General features: G+C 41.1%; 1 protein-coding gene and 1 long non-coding RNA gene across 3 annotated transcripts in view; one reads left to right on the top strand and one right to left on the bottom strand.

Moving 5' to 3' along the window:
• LOC147665202 (uncharacterized) overlaps window positions 1-16382 on the top strand; it is a 56512-nt gene extending 40130 nt beyond the window's left edge. The window contains exons 2-3 of the long non-coding RNA XR_015305018.1: window positions 11880-11943; window positions 16146-16382. This is a non-coding gene — a long non-coding RNA (uncharacterized LOC147665202). The remainder of the gene's footprint in view (window positions 1-11879; window positions 11944-16145) is intronic.
• Window positions 16383-18260: 1878 nt separating this feature from the next.
• Window positions 18261-25100, bottom strand: part of LOC147665201 (uncharacterized) — a 57607-nt gene continuing 50767 nt past the window's right edge. For both annotated transcript variants that reach the window (XM_086949679.1, XM_086949678.1), the window contains 2 exons: window positions 23224-23311; window positions 18261-22808 (listed from right to left, as the gene is read on the bottom strand). In XM_086949679.1, the coding sequence (XP_086805805.1) occupies window positions 20523-21773 (1251 nt within the window). In that variant the 5' untranslated portion in view covers window positions 21774-22808; window positions 23224-23311 and the 3' untranslated portion in view covers window positions 18261-20522. The remainder of the gene's footprint in view (window positions 22809-23223; window positions 23312-25100) is intronic.

Raw genomic sequence — 25100 nt, 5'->3', positions numbered from 1 at the left:
TTTTGAAAATATGTATTTGTCTTATGCATTTATTTCTCTTTATGGGAGATTTTTGCAATTTATTGATTATTGATTAGCCTTGCAAGACTCATTCTTTTTTTCTTAGAAACTCTTTAAGAGTTTTGAATGACATTTTGCGCCACATTTTTCATTTCTACATGTGATGCTTATATGCAGACTGTAATATGTTCTGTATTAATGATATTTTTCCTGTTTTCTAAATTCTGTAGCCTGATTGATATTTAACTAATGAATAAAGGGTCAGAGAAACTTTTGACTAGAAAATAAAACCCTTTAAAATACTCACCAACTCTCTTTATTGGCTTAAATATTAAATGCATTTTTGATTTTTTTAGGGCAGAGAAATCCTTTTGCGGAGGTTCCTATTCGAAACAGAAGTTAATCCAAGCTTGTCGCCTCATTGTTAAGTACACTCTGAGACGTTGAAGTTCTCCAAGAGGCAAGAGTTTATTGAGCGTGTTGTGTACAGGTCCAGAGGGCCCAAGGGATCAGCATCAACTGCCCAACAGTTCTAACAAACATTCCACGAACCACATGACTAATGAAAGCTCCCAGCAGAGAATGACCATTAAACATGCCAACCACTAACATATAATATAAGGTACAATGAGAAATGAACATAGACACCACAGTTCAATTAGTAGTGAATGAAATGTATAGAAAAAGTGCCTGGCTGGGCATATAGGAAAATGACCCAACAGGTAGAGCAATTTAGGCATGGTGATAATCTTTAATAATAAAAAGGCTTGTAGACCTGCCTGTGATTCTGTTGTGATTTCAGACCCTGAGACATTCATTTAATAATGTCAGAAGCTGCCTATTGTCCACACAACTCAGGGATACCAGTGACCTACCGGTGAGCTCACCCTCGCCATATCAGAGGGCTGTAAAATATTTGCACAGAAAGTGTATTTCTCGGTCTGTGTGGGTTATGGCACCTCCAGAGATCAGTGAGCTAGAGAGTATTCTCGTTTGCTGTAGTAGCCTGGCAACCAGCGTCATGGAGTGTTTTGAATCAGAGGATCTATTGATCTGGCGGTCAAGTCCCAGTTTGAAATCTCCACCCCATTGGAACAGCCCTCTTGGGCACTGGCATATGCTGTCCTCCAGGTCCTAGAAAAATGTAGGCGAATCGATATTTGTTTCGTAGGCATTGATAATATTAACAGGCCTAATCTCTAATAAACCGTGAACTACCAGGTAGCGACCCTCAGATCCTTAAGGACCACTTCCTGACATAGCTAGAATAAGAGGCAAAAGAGCGGTGCGTACTCCATTGGGACTCAAATCTTGTTTCCATGTTTGGGGTTAAGAATGTTTCCTGTAAATGTACTATGTGTACATTGTTCCTAACAAGATACACCAGCACCTACCTGGCTTTACAGGCATTGCTGGGCAAGTTACTTACCTTCAGAACCCCCTTATATGGTGGACACTCTAGCCACTGATTCATTTCCTTTTAATATTCCCCAGACATCAGACTGGATCTGGAAACTTTACGAGCAGTACCTCTATGTGGTGGTAGGTGACATTGAGTGACTCTGTGTCCATGACATCTGCGGTGAATGCAGCCTGTGGTGCCTATATAGGACCCACCCCAGCACGCTGACATCTGTTACTTTTGGCAACCGTTCCACGCCAGGAGCGCAAAGTGACAAAGGTTTCTGATGTACACTAAGGACCTCATAAGGGTTACCCTATATGGAGATATCTGTTCATTGAGGGGAGGATCAGTAAGCAATCTACGGCTAGATAAATAGTCTCCCAGATAAGGCGCTACTGATTGAGTCATTTTTATACAGACTTCTAGCTGCAGATTCCTTACGTGAGAATAGGTACCCATTCAATCCCTCCCCGGAGGTGGGTCTGCAAACAGATTTAGACCAGGAAGTCCAAGAGGACAGAGCAGGAAAAGTGCCCACATTGCAGCCTGGCAGATGTCCAGGACAGGGCATAGCAGATTTTAATGCAGATCACAATCAATTGTGAGATGGTCCATTTCTGCACTGCCTTTCCTCATCCCCTACAAACCCAGCGAAGAGTTGATCATACACATGGAACTCTTTGGTACAATCAATATAGAATGACAATGCTTTCTTTGGGTCCAGTCGTTGGGATCGCTCCTCCACATTGGAAGATGACACGGAACATAGAAAGTAGGTAATGTGATGGTCCGGCCTACATTAAAAAGTGTTACTACTCTCTGTAGGAAAGAGACACATGTTCTCAAAACCAAGTTTGTCTTGGGGATAAAAAAAATGTAAGGAGGGTGCACAGAAAGTGTCTGCAGTTCAGTAACCCACCTGACCAATATGATGGTGACTAGAAAGTCAGTTTTGTTATGTTCAACAGGCATAAAGGGCAATTGTGCAAGGGCTCAAAGGGCGATCACATCAGGAAGGTCAAAACTGGGTGCAGGTACCAATGGGGCATGATTAAGTGGTTTGGAAGGAAAGCAGTTATTTTGAAACTACAAGACATGCAAAATGCTGCTGCACACTTGATTTTAGGGATACCTAGGTATAAGTAAGCTAGGTAGGGTTAATTTACGCAAAATGGTTATGCTGGACTCCCCTGAGTTTTCTTAAATCAACCAATACATACCTAGTTACTGTCCCCACCACCAAAAGAGTTAGAAGTGGAGTAAGATGTTTTCCCCTTAATGTCGCCAAATGCTGGAATGACCTCCCTTGGCCATTCGGCCCAGGGAAAATAAGCTGAGTTTTCGAAAATCTCTTAAGACCTGGCTTTTCAATAATTGATCTTCTGTACCTATGGCCTTAGTGGGACAGTTCTCTTTCTCCGTCAGGGATGGGATGCCATCAACTCGCCCTATGCTCTATAAATCACCTGGCATAGCTTAGCATGTGTTATAGTTCTGTTAAGAAATGAGTGACAATGTGTGACTTGAACATAAAGGGCTGATACGGTAACCGAAGGAATGCTGATATGGCCAAAATGCACCTTTTAAAAGTCTTGTAGGGTTAGTGAAAGAACAACAAAAAAATAAATTTCAGACAAGGGTGCAAAAAGGGGATCAACATTTTTGGAAACACACCAAGCACCAAATGTGCTGCACAGGTCAGGCTTATACTGTATTAGTTGAGGCTGCCTGGCTGCTGGAATGACATCACTGACTTCAGGTGGAAGGTCTAAAACTGTGAACTGCTGTGGCTCAATCTCTACCCATGAAGGATGAGCGTGCATACATTCAGGTGCAAGTCTCTGCCCTGTTGCGGTAACAGTAGATCCTCCAGAAGAGGCAGCAAGATTGGAGGAACAATGGTCATGCTCAGAAGTTTGGGATACCATATTGTAGGTCCCAATCCAGGGCCCAGTAATTCTAGATCTTCTTGAGAACTCTGGGCAAGAGTGGTATCAGTGGAAAGGCGTATAGGATGTCTGAGCTCCATTCAATACGAAACGCCTCTCCGACAGTGAGAGTCGCCTTGGAAACTCCAGTGCGCAGTAGTGTAGACATTGCATGTTCCCTGTGGTTATGAATATATCTAATTAAGGTTCTCTATAATCTCTCAAGAGACCTTGTACCACCTCCTAGTGGAGCTGCCATGCGTGATCTACTAGGCATCAATAGCTTAGTTTGTCCGAACTGGCGTTCAGAGAGCCTGCTATATATTGATATTTACAACAAGGGGTGGTGAGGGACAGAGTCTCTGAATTAAGCAGAAAGCTCTCACCCAGTCAAGAGATCAGGGCTAGATCCAACACCGTTTTTTAGCTCACTGCACCATCCCAGTTTCAGAACCTGGCTGTATGCAAATTAGTCTGTTCCTGTCCCAGTGCATGATGGGAACAGGGCAAACCAAACTACAAAAGCCAATTCTTACACTGGGAAGGAAACAAGCGCCCGGGGACCGGTTTCTGGCATTACAGCCGTCTTCTGGTGAAGAATTGGCTTGGTAGTTTAGTCTGCCCTGTTCCCATGATGCACTGGGCCAGGGACAGACTGATTTGCATATAGCCAGGTTCTGAGCTGGGATGGGGCAGTGAGATAAATAACGGTGATGGATCAAGCCCTGATCTCTTAGACTGGGTAAGAGTGGTCTGTTTAACTCAGACACTCTGTTCATCACCACCCCCTTTTCTAAATTGCTATACATTGAGCCACCAGGAAAATGCCTTAGTGTTCCAGCCCTGTCCAGAGTTATAGAATCTTGAGACCCTGCTTGTTGAAATACCAACTGGTGGTGGTGGTGTCAGTGAACATGTGAACAAGCTTTCCCTTGAAGGAAGGAATACAGGGTTTCAATGCCAGCCGGATAATTCTCAGCTCCAGCAGGCAGATATGGAGCTGAGACTCCACCGGAGACCAGAGTCTTCTGACCTTGACCTCCCCAGATGGTCGTACCAGCCGAGGAGTGAAGCATGTGTCACTAGGGTTAGCTCCGGGTGGGGGAGGGAGCGAGGTCAACTGCCGACCCAGTTGCGCTTCGTCAGCCACCACTGCAGATATTTTCACTTGCCTCCGATATCTGGACCAGGTCAGAGAGATTCCCCCGACACTGGGACTTCAGGTCACACTGCTGAGCTGCATTTTCCAATATGCTTGTGCTAGCAGCGGGAAGCCCTAAGGCCTAGCACCCTCAGGCTAACTGAAATCCTGGATAGAGGCCGAAACATCAGAATCATAGCCCGAATATCCTGGACTCAGACACAAAGTCCTGTGCACACATCAAGTTAACTACTTCAAAACCACATATATCAACAGTTATTTCGTTTTAGAAGCAAAAATCTGAAGACAGGGTCGACAAACAGTAGTTGATTTTTTTCTTGTTTTATGTATTATTGGTCCTCCTTCAAGCGGAGATACCAAGAAGAAACTTGGCAAAAACGAAATAACTGTTGATATATGTGGTTTTGAAGTAATTAACTTGACATGTGCACAGGACTTTGTGTTTGCATTCTACAGGGTGGGTCTTGCCCACTCTTTTACAGGGGTTTGGGGTTCCCTCTCACCTAGTAGCACCGTCCTCATTTAGTACCTATTCCTACTTTTACCGCTACCTGTTATGTGCGCCAATTTTCCTGTATACTGAAACCCTACGCAGAAGATTCATCCTGGACTCAGTGTTCTGGAGAAAAATTGGCCAGAAACTGCATTGTATCCAGAACAGCTCAGATGAGAGGGCGTCATGTGCGACTTTGGCATGTTTATAGTGAACCCAAGAGAATGATGATTTTCAAATTATTATGCAGAGCGAATCGTGATTTCATTAGAGACATATGTGCATCTGGTGCAGTGAGGAAGATTAATTCCGCTGGCATCGCTCGTAGGGCATCTAGTACTCCTGAGAGCTGTAATTACGGTGTGGGGCCTGTAAGGAGTGTGACATCTGTTCGTGTGATGTATCTGAACACACGCTCTTTGGTAAAGCACCATCTAGACATTTTTATCCTCCTTACTACGGAAAAACCTGATATATTGCTAATTACAGAGACTTGGCTTACCACCAACTCCCATCCCGACATCCTTGCGGCCCTTCCCTCAGATTAATGCATGCTCCGTGCTGACCGCCCTTCAGGCCGTACTGGGGGCGGGGTGGCAGCCATCATATTGAAACAAGTTAGATTTATCTCCTCTGCTTCTCTTGTTCTTCCAGAGGTGGACAATCTTGTCATCAGTCTAGAAACAGAGGCTGGTGCCCTTACAATCATACTTCTATATCGGCCCCCCCATTCCATGCCCTCATTTCCTATTTCCCTGGCTGAACAGCTAGCTAATTTAATGACATATCACACCAGAATTGCTCTTCTCGGCGACTTCAATTACTGGTTCAATGATGAGAAAGCTGGCTCTCACGCCACGGAATTGTTTGAAGCTCTAACCAGCCTCGATCTTGTCCAACAAATCTCCGCGCCTACTCATATTAAGGGTCACACCCTTGACCACATCTGGACTCATGAGCTAGCATTATCCTGCCCAGGTATCTCCCCCTGCATGTGGTCAGATCACCATCTAATCGATACCACCAGTACTGTCAGTGGCAGGGTCAAGGCCCCCATTTTGGCAGGCGGGTCATCACGCAAATGGAGTTCCTACGACTCCCAAGGCTTTCTTGCTGCCTTGGCCAAGACTCGACCTACCACCGACATCGATGCCAACGTCAAGGTAATGGAAGGGGACATATGCAACTGGCTTAAGGTGGCCAGTGACCAGTTTGCCCCTCTCACCAAATTTCCACGCACCAGACACAGTAATTCACATAGATGGTTCTCTAGCGCTCTCAAAGAACAGAAATTGAAGGTGCGTCAGCTAGAACGGATCTGGAGACGCAATTACTCTGACTCTGACAGATTGCTCTTCGTGGCGGCCCGTAAAGATTATAAAGGTGCTATCTCCCTGGCTAAATCCACACACATTTCTGACAGAATTCTCTCAGCCGACAACAAACCTAAAGAAAAATTTTAAATCATGAACGAGCTTACCACGGACGACAGAATCCTTCCCACTCAGGCCCCATCCCAAGAGACCTGTGATGCTCTGAACTCCTTTTTCATCGAGAAAATAGTTAACATCAAGAACTCCATCCCTCCTCTCACCCCCGTGGAGCTATCAGACACCTCCCCCATCAATCAGCTGTCCTTCAATCAGTTTCCTACTCTTAATCCCAACTCCCTGGCTGAGTTGGCGGCCCGTGTCAAATCAGGGTCCCCTAACGATTGTTGCCCTCCCTCTGTCCTTCGGGAAGTCTGTCTCACATTACCGAACTGCATACTGCCCTTGTTGAATGCCTCTCTCAGCACCGGCACGGTCCCCAGCGGCTTCAAAGAGGCCACTGTAGTGCCCCTGTTGAAGAAACCAGGTGCGGATCCTGTCGATCCCTCTAATTATCATCCCATCTCCCTCTTGCCCTACCTGCCCAAGCTCCTCGAGGCCCATGTTACCCGATGCCTCTCAAATTTCATCGAGAGTTCCTGCTATCTCGAACCTAATCAAGCCGGCTTTAGGCCGGCTCATTCCACTGAGGCAGTCATCTTGGCAGTATTGGATGCCTTGAGGGGGAATGCTGACAAAGGGTCACATCAGGCCCTCGTGCTACTGGATTTGTCGGCTGCTTTCGACACGGTGGACCATAACATCCTTCTCCACCATGTCGGACAGGCCGGCATCCAGGGACCTGCCTTCAATTGGATTGAGTCTTTCCTCGTTGGTAAAGCACAAGCCCTTCGTCTGGGCCCTTTTACGGCATCCAGGGTACCCATGACTTGCGAAGTCCCTCAGGGCTCCTCTCTTCTCTCCCCTTCTATTTAATTTATACCTCCGGCCATTGATCCACTCGCTTAAGAGGTGGGATATCACAGTGTTCAATTACGCTGATGATTTGCAGATCATCTTCCCTCTCGACAGTGATGACCTATATACAGCTGTGGATGAACCGCAACCAATTGAAATTAAATGCAGGGAAAACGGAGCTTATCCTTCCTGGAAATAGCCCAGCATACTGGGGCCCTCAATTCTGGCCCAGGGAGTTGGGCTCCCCCCTGCAAGTGCGGTAAAGAGTTTGGGGGTCATCACCGATGCGGAGCTCTCTCTCAAGGCTCAAGTAGGGGCTGTGATCTCCTCAAGTATGTTCCAACTGCATAAAATCCACAAAATAGCCCATCTACTACCACATGCGGCATTGGTCCAGGTTGTGATTTCCTTGGTACTATCCTGCCTTGACTTCTCGAACTCCCTATACTATGGACTCCCTCAGTCATTGCTTCGCCGTCTCCAAATTGTACAAAACCAGGCTGCCAGACTTATCCATAAAACTCCAAAGTGGCAATCAGCGAAACCACTATTGCACAAACTACACTGGTCGCCAGTTGAGCAAAGGGCGGCCTTTAAGATTGGCAGCCTGACTTTTAAGGCTCTCCACTGCACTAGTCCTGATTTCCTTAAAACATTGATTTCGCAGCACCGCCCGGTGCGCAACCTCCATTCGGCCCATCTTCACCTGCTGGTCGTCCCCTACAGTAAAACTTAAAAAGTTTGGCGGTCGCAGATTTGCTCTCCTGGCCCCTAAACTATGGAACCCTTTTCCCTTGTTAATTAAGTCAAGTTGCTCCTTATTGAATTTTAGGAAACTTCTGAAAACCCTGCTTTTCACTCTAACTGGTTAGTCGGCCCCCTCAATCTCTGCACTCTTTCATTCAGCGCCAGGAAACTTATGGTGTCAGTGCGGTCTATAAATTTCACCTAAGAAAAGATAAATATGTAGGCTAACATTATGCATATACTTTTATTTGCTGCCCAAACATGCAACCCTGTAAGGAACATTAAAGTTCATGAACAAGTATAACTATCCAATGCACAGGGCTGTCTTCCTCTTTTGTTAGCTGTTCACAACAAGATAAGTATACCTCTCTGTTACTCTCCGAGTGTCTTTGATTAGAAAGGCTATTTATATTATTGAACAATAATATAGCTCTTAAGTATAACTATGTAATATTGATTTACATGTTAATCGCATTTTAGAGATTTTGAGTTGTTTTCACATTGACTTGTCTTAACACGTGATGGTGTTTTAACTGGACCACCTGGATTAACCGGTTTGTTGCTTATTTCATATTTTTCTCAGCCTTCCAATATATGGTAGGCTTATTTACCCTCCTTTTATACTTGTGAAACTATCATGAAGGTTTTATTGCCTTCAGACGGTTATTTAATTATGTCTGGTTAGCCTACTGGTTGGTTGTATTAATTTAGTAATAATTATTATCTATAATTATTGCCCCCGTTTCTGAGCAATTTAAAGATGTTTCTGGCTCTTTGCCACCGAGTGCCCGCTCACGGTGCAGTTTTTCACCATTTAATAATAAAAATTCAACTGCTTTTGGGAAAGCTCCTTTTGAAGGTTTCTCCACCCCTGAAGGCATATTTTAAGGGACTAACAACCCCATTAACCCCCTATTTAATTGTATTAAACCATTCACTAGCCTGATGGAGGGGAATTACTCCCAGAACCAGGGAGAATCATGCTTTTTGGGGGACAATATCAGAAAATATTTACAGGCTGCAGAAAGACTTTCTGCAGCCGATAGATGGGACTCTGTACTATCCTCCGCCACATTCCCCGGTCATCAGATGAACTCAGACCCATGGATTAATTGGCCCTTGTGCCCCACACTCTCAGGCTGAGTTGTCCGGCCCTGAATACAGGACTGTCGTGCTCCCCACCCCACACTTCTGTCTTGAGAAAGACCCGCCAAGACCGTACACTGGGGCACCGAAGGGTCGAAACGTCAACGCTTATCAAGGGTCCAGTACATTTAGGATTTCGAAAGAAAGAATAGGATTCTCTAGATACAAATTATTAGCTGGCCATCTGAAACACTTGTATATATATATATGTATATATGAAAATATTTTCCTCTGTATGTACATTTTTTTCTTCTTCACTTTGTCACCATGCACCAATGTCACTCAATTGCACTTTAAAGAGTCTTTGACGCAATCTATGTAAACATTTGAATGAACTAATTCAGATAAGTACGTAGTACAACCATTTGTTCTTTGGCCTATTTTGACTTAACGCTAGGCCCTACAATTGTTTGTGTCAGAGGGCGTTCTTTTCGAATTGCATTATTATCATTGTTACATCACCCCTGTTCTACCCGACAGAACAAAAATACTACGTCATGAGCTGAAATTGATGTAGACGAGTTTATCTTTGACCCACAAGATAAATTTGATCTCCTAGATGACCTAGATGAAGATATTGATCAACCCTGTACTTCCCAGGGAAAGTAAGGACCCCTTTGGGAAGAGATGTTTAATCCCACAACTATTAAGCACCCACAAAGTGCAGATTGGTGGCCACTAGAACATGCCTCCCACTTTTTAAGTCTATGGGTCAAAAAAGCCCTTTGCAAGGTTACACGTAACCTCCTAAGGAGTGAGTGCCTTAGACACTCTACAGAGGACAAGGTGTGCTTTACACCTAATTTGGATTCGGAGATTATAAATTTCCTTTTTAAAAATGGTAAAGACCCGAGGAAAGGCATAGAGAAGTGCCTGAAACAGTCTAAGGATAAGCTCCCAGATATATTAGGGCTCCTAGCACGCATCCTGGACATGACTTAAGATGCGAGGGTGAAAAATATCCCTGTGAACACTGATTTAATAAGAAGTGTGGCGCAAAGGGCCTTCTGCATGTTAGGCAACGCCAATGCAAACCCTCATAACAGAGAGACAGAAGGCCGTCTTGATTAGAAATAATCCAAAGTTAGCAGATCTTGCTTCCTAGGAAGTCATCAATCATACCAATTGTCTCCTTTTTGGTGAGAACTTTATTAAAAAGTTGGGCAGATGTGTTTCTACCTGTACTGCCTTCAGCAAAGCGCAAAATAACATGCGTAGAGTCTTTGCCTCATGTCCACTTTTTTAGAAGGGCTGACAGAAGGACCTGCCAGCCGTGGATCCTTCCGGCCCCAATTCTACCAGCAATAATATAGAAACCCCCAGTCGTATGGGAAAGGCTTGTGCTGCAATGATTGGGAGACAGAAGCAAATAAAGGAGATTACAAGCACCAAAAGAGTGACCAGCAGATACATTTCTACCATGGTGCTGAGGCAATGAATATAGACAGGCATATATGGAAAATACTGTAATCTAATGTACTCTTACAATGCAAACTGTACTCCGAGTGTACCTAGAGAGTGTATGGGTGTAAAGCCAGGAACCCCTCCAAGGAACGATCCAACCCCATTACCTGATAGGAGAGAGGGAAGGACCCCGTCTTGGTCTCAAGTTGGACACCCCTAACATAGTATCAGACCAGTGCACAATGATTTCTCAGCATTCAGGGACCTTCGGTGTCAGAAGTGCCTCCTCTACCAATTTATCGGTAGGCCTATATTAATGATAAAAAGCAGCCTAAGCGATGTGTGCGCTACATTAGTGATGTTATAGATATATGGATAGCGCTGTCGCCTCATGGATGAAGATAGGATGACTTTTGTACCTAGTGGATAGAGAGGCCTGGTACATGATGTTCAAGGCATCATGATAATGTTGTGCGAAGCTGGATCTGTAAGCAAAGTAGATTCTTAGAAACCAATCCAGCATTGTTGTGTATGTTTGTGTGCAAAAGTTCACTGCTGAAATGTTATTTTCTAGGACAATGTAAGGAATAAGCTGCCTCGCTACAAGGAATATAACACAGCTAGAAGACACTATCAGAACAATCTCTTTACATTCCATGTGAGGAGCTTTATATGAGTTGTAAGGAACTGTTTTGTACACTGCACATTCTGTGGCAGGCGAGTTGTAATACCATGTCGATCATGTGACATACTTTTTCAATTTGCTAATGCTTGTTCAGTTTAGTGAATAAAACTATGCCCAAATCATCCCTCCCCCACCCACACTACCTCCAATTCGTCGGCAAACTCTTAATCACCCAAGAAAGCCATTTGAAAGAACAACAAGCATTAGTAAATGCAGTAGGTTTTGCCTAGGTGATTAATAATAAGTTGTTTTTTGTTGCAAGTTATAGCTTGCTGAGTAGTTGTAAGATATAAGTTACAAAAAAGACTGTTAAAGTGTTAAGACTTATTTTAGTATAAAAAGGCAATGCATTGTTCTGTTACTAGGGGTATCATAAATTGGAGAGATTAGGTAAATGGTGGACGACAAAGATAAAAATAAACATGTATCTGATAAGTCGGCTTGAAAGCGATGCAGCTATGGGGAGAATAGGTAAAGGGTGGATGAAAAACAAAAGTGCAGTCTTAGCGCTGTTTTGCACATCCAAAAAAACAAGATTAGGAAAACTAGATGAAAGATGTTGTTTGGTAATTGTACTTTATTAAGATAAACAAAATAAATGTAACTTTACATTTTTCAAAGGAGCATTTGAGCAGTTCTGCAAGGTGTGAAAGAAACACACTGAAACTGATATAGTTTTATTGAGGTGAGCAACTTTTATTTATTTATTACAGATTTCTCTTATAAAGTTTTTTTATTTTGCACTGCACAATTTGTTATTATTGCAAAAAAAAATAAAACATGAACATAAACTTGCATTGTCATTGTGGTACTTATGGTTTACAACTTTTCTTTATTTAAACAGTACACTGTGACATTTTCAATTGTTCTATATTTTTGAAGTTTGTATGTTTCAAGGAATTTGTAACAATCAGCCCCGGTGGCACTGCACCTGCCGCACCATTGAAATCATAACCCTAATGCTGCTGGATAACTGCACTTTGCCTGTTTTAAGAATGTGCAGTGGTGTTCTTTATAATCTAGAACACCGAAAATACAGGAGATTGTTTAAATTACTTTGGACAAATCTAACCCTTTTTAGCATGTATTAAGCTAAAATACCATGCATAAAACGAGCTAAATTAGACAAAGACTGATTTCCGATTGTTCTATTGATGTTCCTTATATTACATAACAATGACAATACAGGAGGCTCTTTAAATTACTTTTAAGATCTCAAACCCTTTTTAGTAATAAGAAAAAACAGAACAGGGGTTGAGGCAAACACAAAATGCACCTATTACAAATGACCGATTTAGTATGGTGATGGTGCTCAACCAGGAAGTACACTCCTATTTACCTCCTACTTGGAAAAAACGAATCAAAACATGAAGCACATTGGAATTAGCACCCATCAAAATTATAACGTTTGATGATTATCACAGCAACAAATGTCCAAAAAAGAAAAGATTTGAAAGAGCAGGTCCCTAATCGGCTTAGAGTAGAAACATTTTTCTTTATTTATAAGCTTTCACGTCTGTTAGAATCCAAATCATCAGAAATTTTTAGCCAACGCGTTTTGTCTCTGTCGAGACTTCTTCAGGGCTCAAGCCGAAATGTAGAGGATTTAAGTGGATTCTGCTATTGTACATGGACCTAATTATACGATGAAAGTCACTCAAGTCACTCAAGTAGTAAGCAAAAAGACAATCTTAAAGTGATATTCAACTTATTCACAAGTACAGAAAGAATGGTAGTAGAAATCGATTGTGTCATCACAGTCAGTAAATGGTCCAAAGTGGATCTGACTTCTTAAGTAATGCGCCCGGATTAACAAGAAATGGCAAGGTAGTCAGAAGCAGTTCGAAACGCCAGAGTTCGTAACGATCAAGAATTTTTTTTTGTAATTATTAAGATAAAATACTAAGCGTTAAAAGTATGCCAATATTATGTATGCATTTTTCCTCCACGGAAAAATGAATGGCAAAATTCTCGCTATTAGACAATAACTCCTACTTACGTTTAAAGAGTATTGCTCAATTACCACGTTGCTTACTCAAACGGCCAACGGAAAATACAGCAAATGATATAACATGTTTTTGGTGCTAGGACAATATAATTTGCACTGTAAAGGTCTGTCCCAAAAAAAGCCAGTCTTACCACCTTCTTGCTTACTAAGGTAAATGATCGGTGTTAAAAAAAGTAGAGAACCGACACCAAAGGAGAAAAAACTGTTTTTTATTATCCCAAAATAATAGATATCTTCTGAAAATAGAAGAGCAGCATAAATCCTATACCGTCACCAAACAAATGCCCAGCAACTGGAATTTTCAAATTCACTGCTCTAGAAACTACACAGCCTCCCTTCGCGGCCAGTCGAAAGAGCAGGCTGGAATCACAAAACTCAAGGAATACTTTTAGAACAGACACATGATTGTGCTTACAATCCAAGAACTCAGCGGTAGTTGTCTGGCGCTGTAATTTGATACAGAAACTGTCCCAAAGGATAAAGGAGGTTAAAACATCCCTACAGAGCACTACGGTGCGTGCTCATGTTAAGCACTGCAATTGCTTAATTCGGTTTTATGCTACATAATGCACCAACACATGACAGAATTTTTATTTCATTAGTTGGACAATATTGGTTAAAAGTTCCACCCAATAACGCAGAGTTAAACAAGCATGTTTTAAATGCGTGCAGCCAGGGTAAGATAAATATCAGTAAACATTAAAACAGCCTTAGTGTAAGAAAAAGAGTTTCACAATGTTTGAGCCTGTTGCCACTGCACCTGCTGCACCATTTAAATCATGAACCTAGTGCCTGGGGGATAACGGAACTTGTGACTGCCTGTTTAGTTGTAAATATATCAATAAAATGTGTTTAGTGGGGTGCCTAGAGCTTTTGGTCCCTGTGCGAATGCGCCTGCTGCACTATTGAAATCATAGCCGTAGTGCTGGTCTCCACGGGTCCTCCAAGGGCCGAGTCAGGCAGCGACTGCTGGCAGGGTGCCGATAGGCGATCTCAAGTGGCATTAGATCATATAATCAAGATCCCTTGCACTCAGAGCATTGCAATCAAGTGTTATGCGGAACCAGAGAGCACTCAGCAGTGCCGGCAGGCATTCGTTTAGCTGGACAAATTCTCCAGAGTTTCACAGCCGAGTGGCCATCTTGGTCGTCGGCTTGACCATGCCCCTGGATTCAGCTTATATTACAGTGATGTTTTACGCTATGTGTTTCTTTGGTCTTGGGGATGCTCCTTGCCAGAGGTTATTTATTCTTGAGCGGACTTCCAAATCTTTGTCTTTAGTTTTGACTTAAGTCCGTTACTACGTTTGGTTAGTTGGGTATCATGTGCCGCCACTTTGTCCTCACAGTCAGTTTTCTCTTGTTCCACCATATCAATTCTCTCTCCCGGTTTGTGCATGTGGACCATGTAAAGCAAAGAATGGACAGTCAATGAGTCGTTTTTCCCTATCCATGATGGACGGCCAGTTTTCAGGTCCAGTGGAAGAGCTTTGCTACCGGCTGTGTACAGGGATATATCTGTGTTTTCTTGTTTCATCACACCCATTTGCTTTGGATTTGCACTGATCTAGTTTACCCATGTTTGGTTTCAGAAGATCCACTGGCGTCAGCATCTGATTAAATGAGAATCTGCTATCTCCCATCAGCATGGGGTGTGGTACTCGTTTTCCTGTGAGTAGTGGGTTTGTGAGTGCTAGGACTCCCAGTTCCTCAGATTCTGGTTCCAATTTTCAAGTAAGATGGTGCTCATTTGTGATCATAGAGACCCACCCCATTATGATGGTGAATGTGCAGGTCTGTGTTCTGAGGCCCTGATTATGAGTGTGGGTGCTATTTATCACACCTGGTAAATAATGATACCAGGGGATACGCTATTTATTGGGCGCAATAAATAGCACCTATTAAGAGTTTGTTGAGAATAGCCTGTGCCTTTTGGTGTTTAATTAACCTGCACCTTTGGTGTTTAATACACCAGAATTCTATGAGAAGGTAGTTCCAACAATGGCCTTAATTTTTAGAGAATGGTATACATCCTTTTACTTAAAGTCAGGTGACAGAAATATAATCAACATAATTTATTTTATTTCTTATTTTGTTCTCATTTTATATATTTCCTTGTTATTCAATATAAAACATGTTATCACAAATGCACTTTTTATGAATATTTTTTCTCAAGAGACATGATTTTTAACAATTACATATAAATGTCACAAAATAGTTATAAATACACATGGCTCAAAATATGAAAAGAAACACCACCACGTTTTAGCGAGCCAAATATATAGAAGATCGCATGCAGACCACTAGAGAAAACTGTTCCATTTTTCAGATTTAACTACGTGGTACCAATAATTGGTAAGATTGTCTCCCATTACTCTCGAGGAATAAGTCATCATATGCAAAGCTTTTTACAAACAAGCAGTATAAGGACACTTATGTCTGTTATACAGGTGCCCTATATATACCCTGTCTCTCCAAATAGTCTATCCTTGATGAGAATAGGACTCAAGAAATAGGAATCAAGAAATAATTGTTTTTAACGTAAGTAGATTGACATCACTCCTGGTATATCTAGATTTAATTTGATTAGTGTAGTATGTATAGAAGAAACTTCTTTGCAAGAGTACAAGTTTTTGTGTATTTCTCTTTGTTTGTTTAATAAATGTCTGTGTGTTAAGTGAACCCCTGGGTATTTCATGGAATATATTCATCTCTATGTCATTTAATATGAAATCTTGTATTTCTCTCATATAACTTGTGGTCATGTGAAGAGCCGTTGAATTAATCTAAACAATGTATATCTATTAAAAAGAAAAAATTCCTTTTTCTCCCTAGATTTTTTTAGTGACAGAAATATTTTTCTTTATACACATGTTTTAGGTCCCCTGATATCTTGAAGGAATCTGTAAGAAGAAGGTCCTGAGGAAGGTGGCCTAGAGCCGCCGAAACGCGCGTCGACCTGGTGGAGGGGTCTCAGTTACTTGAGACCCTAATATTGGCGCTTCGATCTTGCCAACTTAGACTCAGTTCTTCCTTATTCCTTTACTGGTGTGGTATGAATGAAGTTTGGATGTGAGGGTGTGAGGATTTTGAGTTTGTGTGTAGGATATCAGGTGGTGTTTCTTTTCATATTTTGAGCCATGTGTAATTATAACTATTTTGTGACACTTATATGTAATTGTTAAAAAGCATGTCTCTTGAGAAAAAATATTTATAAAAAGTGCATTTGTGGTAACATGTTTTATATTGAATAACAAGGAAATATATAAAATGAGAACAAAATAAGAAATAAAATAAATTATGTTGATTATATTTCTGTCACCTGACTTTAAGTAAAAGGATGTATACCATTCTCTAAAAATTAAGGCCATTGTTGGAATTACCTTCTCATAGTATTGTGTTTGTCTTCCCCTCTGTTCCGTGGCCAAGACTTAACCTGTTTGAGGGGGTCCCATCTTACATGCTGTAATACACCAGAATTCACATGGTACAGTAAATAACATATATATTTTCACTGTTAAATTTTGGCAGGTTTGACATGCCAAAATTTAACAAAGCTTGAGGTATTTAATACAACTGATAATTGAAGGATACAGTAAATAGCTTTTAGCTCGTACTTCCAACCAGTGTATAATCAGGGGTTTACAAATGGGTCAGAATTAACTGATCCACTAATAGCCAGGATTTGAGGCTCTTAATTGCTATTGATGGGAAACACAAAACCCAAGAGTGCAGCAACAGTAGTTCAATAGTTTGATCTTGCTTTTGCCTAGGCATATAATGACCCCTGTGGCCCCCTGCCGGACCTCCTACCCTAGCCTCAGCGGTGAGGACACAGGCCCAACAATGAGCTGTTACTCTGCCAGGCAAAGTAGGTACATATACTCAGCACTTGCAAGGTGCAAACAGATACGAATCGGCTGACTTCAGAATCTTGTTTTGTGATATGCAGCATGAATTGGGGCTCTCAATGACTTGGACAGAATAGGTCCCAGTGATAACATAGTTCTCCCTCGTTGGCTTTTTGTAGCTGTGTTCCCATGCCTTTAATCTCCCACCTTCAAATGGCCAGCAAGATGGTCACGCTAAGTACCCTCTCTGGCCTCAGCACACATCAGTCACACTGGGGCAGCAGTGGTCCAGGCCCACATGCCTATCCAGGCAGCAGATTTACTGCTCTCCAGAATAAGCAGACGACACACTGTTTCGGTATGCTTTTGTTTGATTTTCTTTTTAGCATGTTAGCTGTGTGATAGAGGTGAATTTTAAACTCGGTCCGCAGGTGGTTAGTGCAGAGTGGCCACCGGTGGCAGCAGTTCTCTGGCACCACCCTCTGCACAAATGTAACCTCTTGTGCTGTCGTTAAAGGTAAATAAATTGGCCAATAACTAATCCACAACATGACAAATCATTCAATGCAAAGTTGCTGAATACAGTTTGCTACTTATTATCTTTGCTGATGGATGACTGACTTAGATTTCCCTACACAAAATACATTTCCCCATCCAACATACACACCATATTACATTCTGTGCATCAACATACATACTGTTTTAATTATTTACATAAAAAGGACTTTTTAACATTTAGCATTAATTTCAAAGGCCATTTTTCAGAAACAGAATCACCATGAAATATTTGCTGTAAAGCATAGCCTACTTAATCAAATAAATACAATGAAACAAAAAGGTATTTGTACATTATATTGGGCTTCCACAGAGTCACCTTCCACACAAAGTCCAGCTCTACAGTGTGGCAGAGTTAGCAAGAGCTCAATACTCGACCCTTATTTGACACGTACAAATCAATATCAACTGACAGTAGACTGTATGAAGTCAGCATGGAAGTACATGGGGTGCATGATGCACACTTCCATATTTAGTTGTGCATTTTTCAAAGAAAAGAGAGTGCTTAGCAAGTGGTATAAATTATCTACATCTTTCCATAACATATTCTGCTTTTCTTAGAAGAAGTTTCATTTACTTCCTCATTCCCATGTGGGTTTGTTACAGTCCAATCTGTTGAACCTAGGAAGTACACACTGCTTCTCCTGGAGTTTATTAGAAACAAAAGAAATGCATTTATAGTCAGAGTGCCATGAAAGTTAAAAATTTCTGTTTAATAAGACAAAATGTATTAACATAAAATCATTTTAACAGTATTGCAGAATAAAGCACATAGACGACAATATCTATACCAAAGTGTCATCTGTGCACAAGAGAAACATTTTCTAATCTATATTGTTGTTTACAGATGTGACAAGATTACTAACAGCTAAAAAAAAGAAAATGTTTATAAATGCATTCAGAACCCTTATTTTTTTATTAAATATACTTAGTGGGACACCAAGAGGATGGTCAGATGAGTCAATGGCATGTGGATGCTGCTTGAAAGGTCATTCATATATTTGTGCAATGTAAGTATTATAATAATGTTTCATTTTCCATAGAAACTAACAGACTGTAGAAAATGGTTGTTAAATGAAAGTCTAAGACTTGACAAGTTCTTGTCAAATGGTGACATCTGATCAATATACATAAAAAAGATAGGTGTATCCTATCCTCAACGCATTGTACTCTTCTATTTACAATCAAACACCATTCCCAGATCTAAGTAATGAAATTACATCATACAATAATAGAAGACAAACACGTAGCAGGTTATCCTGTAATATGCTCTTATACTAACCCCATGGGGTTCTGGAGGCGTTTCATGTTTTCCTATGAAATATGGGTTTCATTAGCAAGTGGACAGCATCAAACCAACCTGCAGAGCTTTACTATTGCATTTTGTTGATGTAATATTCCAATCATGAAAACTCATACCTGGCCGTTCTCATTTTTAATGAATGAATCAGGAGAACAGCATTAGCAATCTCATTCCCATTTGAAAAACAATACATTTGTTAACCCACCCAACTGCCACAAAATAATAATGTAAAATAAAAAATACAAACTGGCTAACTTTTATGACATGACCCTACATTGCCATCCAAAGGATCTGGTGATATTTACAAGCCACATTACCTTTAGCCTTGTGGTTTATGAAAGGATCAGAACACCATGATGGAAATGTAGGACCATACAACATGGTTACCTATTATTATCCTACAAAAATAACAAAGGTTATACACTGAAATATATTTGGAACGTAATGTTTACACAATTCATTAAGGCCTCCACCATCCCCATGTACATGAATGGAATAGAAAAAATGTGCCCCATGGTCAACAATGTCTAAGGTTACCAATACAATGAGTAACAAGATCAAAGAGCTATCTCTCCTTACAGCATGTAAAAGACACCTTCTACAGCGGAGGGTAGTTTCAGCATATTGAGTTTTTCCAAAGCTAGAAAGCGCAATATTGAACCTCACCTGACATCGGAAAGGTCTAGACATAGTTTCTTCAAAAACCTTATAACTTTGAATGCTGAAAAGTAAATGAAACCCTCCCACATTTACTGTAGCCAAAATTATGTTCTTACATGCGTTGCTGACAGCAACTTATAATTTAATGAAAGACTGAAACACACCCTATCCGATGCTTCTGTATGGGATTTCTGTGTGTAAACTTGCAGATGCATATATAGATGGAAAAACCATGGAAGCTTTTCCCACACCCATTACAACAGAATGTTATTTACACTTTGTGTGTTTACTAATTGACCACTAGGCATAATAAATCATGCAAGTTCGTCCCTCACTAACTACATCTGTGGGTTTGCAGGAGGTGTCTTATATTTTATGAATAACTGAAATATCCTACATATTTTATGTTGTTTTTCATGTGTGTGATTGCTGGTGGCGTTTTAGGTATGTTGAGCTAGCAAAGCCCATTCCACCTCCAAAGCATTTGTATGGGTATTCTTCTGGATGTCTTCACAGATAGATGGTTAGGACTTATGCTTGAGTAAAGCTCTTTCCACATCCACTGCGTGTGCGTTTTTTCAATTTCTATGTTAGCTGCTGACTATTAAGATGTATGGATCTACTTTCAACATTCACTGTATTTCTATGCTTTTTCTTCTGTATGCCATCACAGCTGGATGGTTAGGTCTGAGGCGTGTGTAAATATCTTTCCACACCCTTTGCATTTGTATATTTATTTCCTCTACATGTTAGATGGTGGCTCTTTGGATACATCGATTTACAAAATTCTTTCCACATTCACAATCACTGCAAGTGCATGGTTTCTCTGCTACATACCTTTGCAGATGTATGGTCAGGATTGATGCTCAAGTGAAGAAATTTCCAGATTTACTCCATGTGTGTGGTTTTTCCCTTGTGCATGCGCTGATGGACCTTCATAGTTGGTAAACGTGTAAAGCTCATTCCACATTCCCTGCATGTGTATGGTTTTTCCTTTGTGTGTGTTAACTGGTGGCTCTTTAGATGTGAGGATCTACTAAAGCTCTTTCCACATTCACTGCAAGTGTAAGGCTTTTCTCCTGTGTGTATTCGCTGGTGGAACTTTAAAACGTTTGCTCCAGTAAAGCACTTTCCACATTCGCTGCAAGTGTAAAGTTTTTCTCCTGTATGCCGTCGCAGATGGATATTTAGTTCTGATGTTGTATTAAAGCTCTTTCCACATTCACTGCAAGTGTAAGGCTTTTCTCCTGTGTGTATTCGCTGGTGGATCTTTAAAGTTTTTGCTGCAGAAAAGCACTTTCCACATTCGCTGCAAGTGAAAGGTTTTTCTCCTGTATGCCGTCGCAGATGAATATTTAGGTCTGATGTTGTATTAAAGCTCTTTCTACATTCACTGCATGTGTATGGTTTTTCCCCTGTATGCCATCGTAGATGGACTGCTAGGTTTGTTGCCCCAGTGAAGCCCTTTCCACATTCACTGCATGTGTATGGTTTTTCTCCAGTGTGTGTTAGTTGGTGGGTCTTTAGAAGTGTAGATGTACTAAAGCTCTTTCCACAGTCACTGCAAATGTGAGGTTTTTCCCCTGTGTGCATTCGCCGGTGCCGCCTTACATTTGATGCTTTAGTAAAACTCTTTCCACATTCACTGCATCTGTATGGTTTTTCCCCGGTGTGTGTTAGCTGGTGGCTCTTTAGATTTGGCGATGTACGAAAGCTCTTTCCACATTCACTGCAAGTGTATGGTTTTTCTCCTGTATGCAATCGCACATGGTCTGCTAAGAGTGATGGTATAGTAAACCTCTTTCCACATTCACTGCATGGGTATGGTTTTTCTCCTGTATGTGTTAGGTAGTGTCTCTTTAGTTTTGAGGATGTAATAAAGCTCTTTCCACATTCTTGGCAAGTGTATGGCTTTTCGCCTGTGTGCCGTCGCAGATGGACGGTTAGCTCTGATGCACAAGTAAACCCCTTACCACATTCACTGCATGTGTATGGTTTTTCCCTTGTGTGTGTTGGTTGATGGATCTTTAGGTCTGCTGTGTGACTAAAGCTCTTTCCATTTTCACTACTTGTGTCTGTGCTTTCAGCTTTATGTGTGCGATATTTGCTCCACAGAGTTGATGACTCATTAAACGTCATCTTACATTCATTACACTAAAATAAGTTTTCTGTTGAGTTGTTACTGGTGTCCGTGTAGGAATGATGAATGACAAAAAATTATCATAAACATAGAGCGTTTATGTTGTTTCTTCTCTTTCTTAATGAACTCTTAGTTGTGAATTGCTGATGAACACTAGTGCCACATTAACTGTGCCCTCATGGGTTTTACCCTGTGCGTGGTGTAGCACTGAGGTGAATCTGGAGCTTGACTTCCTTTGTATGCGTTTTACTTTGGGGTTAGAGTTCAAGTATTGGCTATATTTTGGCATAAATCATATTAATGTGTTTGCTGACTGACCATTGTGGTTCCTTAACCACTTACTAAATTTGAATAGTCACTAGATATGGGTAGTATTTGCAGTCTGTCTGTTCTTAATAATAATGTTGAATAGTTACTGGATTTCTTGCACGACTGATAACATATGCATGGTCTTCCTATAAGGAGTTGTGTCTTCAACCTGCGTTAAGAACTTTCGAGTAGAACTGCAATCTGCCAGCTAATCTAAATAGCCTATTTCCTGCACAGTATTCATAAAATACACACACGCAGAAGAAAAACTCATTACCAAGTCTTTATGTTCTAGAATAATGTACGGATTGTAGGGGCAAGCCAAACATTGTTTATGATGTAATAACATCACAGTCTTTATATTATCATGTTAGAGAGGCTAGCATTGTTGTAACTACCTGATAATTATCTAAGATAAAGGGTGGTATCTATCAGATTTTAATAATGATTGTGTTCTGCCAGTTTAATTTTTGTGATTTTAATTTAATTCAATCTTTAGAGTTCGGCAGCACGGATGTCCTCAGCCTCTGGAAGCAGCCGAATTGCACTTGATATTCTTGCAGGATTTGTCTGTTCGTGTACGAGAGTCTCTGTCTCCTACTAAGTTGTTCTATTTCGAATTACTGTTTGGCATCATTTCTGGTTCTTCTTGAGTTTCAGATAGCTTTCCAGAATTGTCATATTTTCTTCATTACTCTTCGTCTTATTATGTGTTCAGGAATCTCCTATTGGAGGGATACAAGAATTCTTGTAATATCGAAATCTATAAGCAGCAAACTGTACACTATGTCTCAGATGAAATGTCAAAACATTAACATGAATACATTCCTGCCACTGGTTATTACTCTAGATATAAATCTAGTCTATCTTTTTAGCTCACTGTGCCACTATAGACAATAATCATTCTTATGGAAATCAGCGTTGATCCTGCTCCAAAATGAACAGCCCAGTATGTACCTGAGTTTACCTGGATCTGAATAGTAACATAAGCAACCATGCAAAATGGAAATGACCGTGTCGGCCTGGGTCAGTGAGTTGTTGCTGAAGTACAGCAAGACTATCAATTAATACATTTCACCTCATCATGTTCATAACTTAGGAAAGAATAGCCTTACAATGAAAATCATTGATGAGCCTCACCAAGTGGCTTAAAGCTGCTGCTCACTGGAGAGTTGCTGGAGAAGCTCACATGAAGCGCAGAGGAAACGCCCCTAAACGTAATCAGCACCTGGGAAGATTAAACAAAATGCTGTCTAAGGTGATGTATGCATACGAAATGTTGCCTTCCTGAAACACAACAGAGCTCGATTATGTACTTGTCAGTCGTTCTATAGAGTACACTTGTATACAATTAGTGTAACTGATTGTAGACCTATTACACTTTGTAAGTATGTATTAGGCTATAACTGGTTCGTAGATCACCCACTTCCTACTATGTTTGCTGCTTGTAATTAAAGATCATTAAAACATCATTTAAAAAAGAAATCTGTCAGTGCACCAGAAATTGAGAGGTTAGAGATCATCAAAGAAAACTCAGAATACCTACAGAATGTCTCGTACCAAGCACCTTCTAACTGGTGCATTCAGTGCAACTAAACTGATCACCTAGAAAATCTATTGCTATCTACGGACTTCTCCCAACTGAACCTACAAGTCTAAGTAATGCTAAAACAGCAATACCAGAGGGGATGATGCACGTGTTGAACATTGCAAGGACTCACCCCCCGTCAACTGATCTGGGTTTAATCCATCATCATTCTTTAGCTCACTCCGCCACCCCTGTTCAGACATGGCCATATGCAAATCAGTCTGACCCTGTGCCTCATGGGAACAGTCCAGCCCGAACTGCCAAGCCATGTCTTTCCTGGACTGGAAACAAGCATCCTGGGACCGGTTTCTGGCTAATCAGTCGTCATCAGCCAGGCTAGCTTGAATCCAGTGGCCAAGTGAGCATGCCCTGGCCTGGCAGTTCGGGCTGGACTGTTCCCATTAGGCGCAGGGTCAAGACTGATTTGCATATGGCTGGGTCCAAACTGTAATGGCATGGTGAGCACAAAAACGATGGATTTAGGCAGAGATCTCTGTACTGGGGTGAATGTATGACATTGCTCTGCATTCTGTTCATCAATTGTTCTTTTTGCACTCATAAAACAGCAGCAGCTAGTAAGAGAAGGTATGAATCCAAGAAACAACTAACCACAATGACACCACAGACACTGATCACCATACAAGACCAAAGGGCAGCATACTACATTTGAATAGTAACCTGCAGACTCAGCAGCACTGACATAACTATTGCCAATCACAAACCAAACATATCCTAAAATGCAGGGGCTGATGTGAGGTTCAAGATGCAACCCTCCAAGACATGCTCTGAGATAAATCGCAACAGGTCAGGCAGCAACAGGCATGGATTTACAGAAAATTACTTTGGGCCAGAAACATAAAAAGCAAAGGTAAAACTAGCAGTACCGCAATGAGCATCGAGTAGCAGACACTGTTTTAAGGTTAGGATACAAGATCCCTCAACTGGGAAACAATGCAATGGTACATTCATTATACTGTGCATTAAAAGGCAGTTTAATTGCTTGATGTCACACTGTACAAAACCCTCATACCCATCATATGCCAGTCTTTGTTATGATATGCCCAGTATTCCCCACAGCAGTCATTATCAAGATGTGTCCACATACTGCACCAAACAGCTGGGGATGGAGTTATTTACACAATAAACTTACTCAAAGGGCAAAATGATAGTGAAACATATTGGGCCTTATAATGAAATTCATTACTCAAATCTACTCACTAAATTAATTATGTTTGAGCAAAAAAGCATTATTAGATTTCACTTTTGTTTTACTAAAACCAGCTCAAATTAAATGCTACAATAAAACATTTTGTAATAGAAAGAGGTATTATTCTTGTCTGTATAAAACATGCTAACACAACATAAATGTTTTGTAATGGGTAATTTCAGGTAGCTTGGTAATCACTGAACACAAGGCAAGATGCAGCCC

This window comes from Lissotriton vulgaris, unplaced genomic scaffold (genome assembly GCF_964263255.1).
Source record: "Lissotriton vulgaris unplaced genomic scaffold, aLisVul1.2 SCAFFOLD_3052, whole genome shotgun sequence".
Lineage (NCBI taxonomy): Eukaryota > Metazoa > Chordata > Amphibia > Caudata > Salamandridae > Lissotriton > Lissotriton vulgaris.
This window is presented reverse-complemented; position numbering and strand designations above follow the sequence as displayed.